Here is a 5,422-nt window from a genome sequence, read left to right as displayed (position 1 = left end):
TGTGTGTGTGTGTGTGTGTGTGTGTATGTTTGTGTGTCTGTGTTTGTCCCCTCACCATCGCTTGACAATCAATGCTGGTGTGTTTACGTCCCTGTAACTTAGCGGTTTGGCAAAAAGAGACTGATAGAATAAGTACTAGGCTTACAAAGAATAAATCCTGGGATCGATTTTCTTGACTAAAGGTGGTGCTCCAGCATGGCCACACTCAAATGACTGAAACTAGTAAAAGAGTAAAAGAGAGAGCTCAGATGCACTACAATCCATCAGAAAAATTAGCCAAAACTGCATGTACAGGACATAGAAATTCACAGGAAGTGAACAGTGAATAAGTCTTAAAAAAACAAACAAACAGGGGTGGGGAACATCAGGTGTAGTGTTGGCAAATTTCAGGAAGCATGGAAATTTTGAAGGATGTAGTATCTCGACAGATAACAACTGATTCGGATAATTTATTCCATGCTTCAGCAATTTTGAGCATGAAAAAATGTTTCTGAAAGTCATGGGTGCTGTGTTGTTTCTTGATTGTGTAAGCATGTCCACGAATGTTAGGCATATGGAGTTCAAAAAGGTGCCCAAGGTTGTTGGAAAGACAGTGTAAAGAATCCATACATCCTAGCACATCACTTAAGTTTGCAGAATTGTTATTTAACTCGTGCACCTAAACCATATGCATGATTTAGAAAACATCACCATCATCATCATCATCATCATCATCATCATTGTTATCATTGTTGTTGTTCTGGTCGCTGTTGTTATTTGTTATGCTGTAATGCTATGTTTTCAGTGAAACAAGGTTTTGAGCCAAAAATTTTGGTCTCCACATATTCCATTGATATCTTTGGAAAAGGCATGATGATCGCAAAATCCCATTCCTCTTCCTTCTCCTACTCTAAGGCAGGAGTGGGGAACATCTTACCTATGGGCAAAATATTGCCCACATTCCATTTTGAAACTGTTTGCTGATACTCACATTTGAATATATTCATACATACATCTCTCTCTCTCTCTCTCTCTCTCTCTCTCTCTCTCTCTCTCTCTCTCTCTCTCTCTCTCTCTCTCTCTCTCTCTCTCTCTCTCTCTCTCTCCCTCTCTCAAAACAGTAATTTAATACAAGCTGCATATCTATGATTATGTAAAATTGAAGATTTATTATTTCTCTCAGTATAGGTGCTTTCCTAACTGGTTTTCATACCCTTGCAACTTGGCCCTGGTATTAAAAAAGGTTCCCCACCTCTGCTTTAGGGCTTTGTGCTTACTAAGAAATTATTTTTAAGAGTTATTTTATTATTGTTGTTATTAATGGCTTTATAATTGCGACTCCTATTACTATTAATGAATAAATAAATTTTCTGTTTCTTTCCTGTGGTTGTTACTGTAATTGAATAATTGTATATTATTTCATAATGTTTAATACATTTTACTGAGAAACACTATAAAATTATTATTATGCCTTTAAATTATAATTTACATTCCTGACATGATTTTCTAAAATTGTGCTATTTTTTTCTTTATTTGATGAAGTGATTTGTTGTATCTAATTATGGCATTTTGCATTTGGAGTTCAGTTTCCATTGTAGTCAATTTTTTTCTCTTTCATTCTTGGGTGGGGTGGTGGTGGTGGTGATGGGGTCAATAAAGTAAGTGCCATTCAAGTACTGGGGTTAATTTTATTGGCTATATCCCGGCCCCATCCCATGTGTAACTTTATATACCTATGTCAGAATTCATTATTAGCAGTATGTATTGGTTGGACTGTTATTAATTTTATCTTTTGGATTATTAACTTTATCTCACTGAATTGTTTTGCCTGCTGCATTCTTTGATAAGCTTATAAAGGTCAAGAAAATGATCAGATTTAAATGCTGATTGAAACAAGTTGTAGATATTAATCCATTTTGATGTAGTGATTATTGAAATGGTTGAACTGAGGCTGGAGTGTGAGTATATGTCATAATTCAAATCCATGTGAGAGCTGGATTCTCAGCAGCTATATGCTAAAAAAGAAATTAATGGGTGGGTAGGTGGAGTAACATTTGTCAACTGTACTGTGTTTCCATTAACTGTGTGGTATTTGTTTGCAGCTAAGCACATTTGACCTGGAAAATAATTGTCTTTGAGAGGTCATAAATAGGTGATGATCTGATCAAGCTGCTATTTCGGCGTGGATGGGGGTCTCAATTTTCAATGGCGATAGAATTGGTTTGAAGCATTACTACTACTAAATCACTTCCTTTATAATACTCATCGACAAGAAAGCCTAACTTTTTAGCATTCTGATTACTCTGCTAAATGTAATGCTTATTTATTCACATTGTTTTGAATTTATTCAGCATTATCTCGCATCTTCAAGATTTTGATAATGTGATTGTTTATTTTTAGAATGACATTGTAGGGTAGGTGGGAAAAGCCAAGTCTTGCCAGTTTTAATGAAAGCACTAGAAGCACTAGAAGCTAGCAAAATGAAAGCACTAGAAGCACTAGAAGCTAGCAAAATACATAGCTCTCACTGTTTAGAATGTTGTGTTTTGTAGTACACACATTTGAAAGTAGATGAACTACTAAGCCAGCAAAAATTGTGTATGCCATTGAAGATGATATATAAACCATGATCCCAATCCATAGTGATAGCATCTTGTTAAGCTAAAAATACTTCTGAATGTCTTTAATATTGTGATTGATGTATATTAATCTATATAAATCAGCTTGAAAATACAAAACAAATTATTACAAGTTCTAACAATTTCTTTTTTAGGGCTAATATCCTGGATAAAATGGAGTTTGTAAGCCAACGCATTCTAAATTTACACTTTAGCCCAACTAAAGGTCTCCATCACTACGTGCCTGTTCTATTTGATTATTTTCATCTCTCAGCCATTGAAGTTATTATACATGGTATGCTCGTTGCTCTGCATCAACCTTACATCATGTAAGTATTACAGTCAAACTTTTTTTGTATAGTAGCTAAGATCAAAGAAACTGTGTGATATCGTGATTTTTATTTTTCTCCTACATTTTGCAGATATATTCTTCAGCGATCCCCAGGGACTATTCTTTCTATACGAAAGCATTTTCTTTACTCAATGTCCCATGCACCCACACCCCTTCTTTGTGATTCACTCATAACTCTGCTGCAGCTGGTCAGAGAAGAAAAACAAGACCTAAAGTACCTGAGGATCTTCCCCCTACTAAAATAAAAAAAAGCTTGGGTTGTATTTGTCCAGTAATGCTGCTCTTTTAAGGCTTTACTTTTCAAATTGTGAAAAGTGCCTCCATACTATCCCAACTTCCAAATTGCAACTGATACTTCTGATCTGTTGCAAAAAAAATATCCACCAACTTAGCAGAATCCTCTTTCCTTTCTTTTTGCAACAGCAAGGCTTCTGAATGTAGTAATCCCACATTGAAAGTCTCTGTCTTCACTGCCCACTAGGCAGCTAACTCTACACTGCACACACTTGGTAGATCTCCTTCAAATCTGTTCCCTTCCATCCTTTAATCACACATTCCAAGTGTGAAAGCTTCTTCAATTACTTTAAACCAACAAGGCTGCCACCCCTGTTAATGTCCCTTCCTTTCTTTCAAACACTATGTGCTAGAGCTAGTCCTTCCTCTCACCAATCTCCCCAGTTTCTCTCTCTCTACAGTAATCTATCCTGATTTTTGTCATCAAGTCCAACAATGCCCACTCTTATGAAGCTAATACAACTGCAAGTCAATACTTGCAGGAAAGACGTGGTTAGGTGAGATTTAATTCCAAAGGGCCAACATTCCGGGAAGGAAGAACTGGATGTAAGGGGTTGTGTGAGGCTTGGTAGAAGGGAAAGCAATAAGGATGATGAGAGAATAAGAGATGAATGGGTGAGGAATATCTAAGGTATCACCCTGGTTTGGATGTATTTTCATGGAAGATTGGAAACAAGGAATGCTGCATGCATGACGGTGATGTTTGTTCATAACTTTTGCATGATGTGAGGACAAGGAGACACAAACGTGCACTTGCACATATAAACACACACACACATACAATGTATACATCTATTTATATGCATATATAATGGGCTCTTTTTTCAGTTTCTGTCTTCCAAATCCACTCACAGGGCTTTGGTTGGCCCGAGGTCATAGTAGAAGACACTTACTGAAGCTGCTATGCTGTGGGACTGAACCTGAAACCAGATGGTTGGGAGGCAAACTTCTTAACCACTTAACCATCTAAACGAAAATACACTAAGTTAGCCAATTTAATCAGAGTTTGCTCTATTAATGTTAATATACCCTAATATTGTTTCTCAGATATACCTGTCTATATTCATAGGCAATTATCCTCTTTGATTCTTTATAGAGGTAAATGATTATGTATTATTATTGTTGTATGAATTACAAGTAGGTTAATAGACATACTTTACATGCCATGATATTTTCTATTCGATGTTTATGTCAGTGTAGTCCCTCAGCACCTCAAGTCACTGACATTACAATCACTATTGTTCTGTTAAATTTTGACATGTTAATGTCCTTTGTTTCTCATGGGTTATATAATGTTTTTGCTGTATATTACTAACTTGTGCTGAAAGATCTTTGGATTTTCTAAGACGGTGGCATTGTGTAAATATGTTACAATGATTTTATGATCTGATAATATATAGAGCATAACAAATATATTCACATACACGTACATGTGTGTGCATGCTAGTACATGTGAAGACACATGGCTTAGTGATTAGGGTATTTGGCTCATGATTGTAACGTCATGAGTTCAATTCCCGGTGGTGCATTATGTCCTTGAGCAAGGCACTTTATTTCATGTTGCTCCAGTCCACTCAGCTGGCAAAAGTCAATGTAGCTGTATATCAAAGGGCCAACCTTGTCACGTTTTGTGTCACACTGAATCTCCTTGAGAACTACATTAAGGGTACATGTGTCTGTGGAGTGCTCAGCCACTTGCATGCTAATTTCACCAACAGGCTATTCTGTTGATTGGATCAACTGAAACCTTTGTTGTCGTAACTGACAGAGTGCCAGTTAATGTTTTTATTGGTATAGCTGTGGTTGAGAAGTTTGCTTCTTAGCCACACGGCTTTGGGTACAGACTTTCTCTCTCTGTACAGAAACTTGGGCAGTCTGCTATGTTCCCAGGCTAACCAATGCTTTTGAATGAATTTGGTAATTTAATTCTGTGAGCTTGCAGAAACGTTAGCACACCGGGTGAAATACTTAGCAGTATTTCGTCTGCCGTTATGTTCTGAGTTCAAATTCCGCCCAGGTCGACTTTGCCTTTCATCCTTTCGGGGTCGATAAATTAAGTACCAGTTACGCACTGGGGTCAATGTAATCAACTTAACCCCTTTGTTTGTCCCCCTCTATGTTTAGCCCCTTGTGGACATTAAAGAAATAAGAAACTAAAAACCCTATTGTGTGTGTGTAT

At 36.9% G+C, this 5,422-nt stretch overlaps 1 protein-coding gene across 1 annotated transcript in view; it reads left to right on the top strand.

Annotated features, from left to right (window-relative positions):
- Positions 1-5,422, top strand: part of LOC106874649 (protein FAM135A) — a 303,488-nt gene that overhangs the window by 199,529 nt on the left and 98,537 nt on the right. Inside the window, exon 9 of the mRNA XM_052969428.1 lies at positions 2,753-2,926. Coding sequence (XP_052825388.1) covers positions 2,753-2,926 — 174 coding nt within the window. The remainder of the gene's footprint in view (positions 1-2,752; positions 2,927-5,422) is intronic.

This window comes from Octopus bimaculoides, chromosome 7 (assembly GCF_001194135.2).
Source record: "Octopus bimaculoides isolate UCB-OBI-ISO-001 chromosome 7, ASM119413v2, whole genome shotgun sequence".
Classification (NCBI taxonomy): Eukaryota; Metazoa; Mollusca; class Cephalopoda; order Octopoda; family Octopodidae; genus Octopus; species Octopus bimaculoides.
Note: the sequence above shows the minus strand (reverse complement) of the source record. Positions and strands in the feature narration are given on the sequence as shown.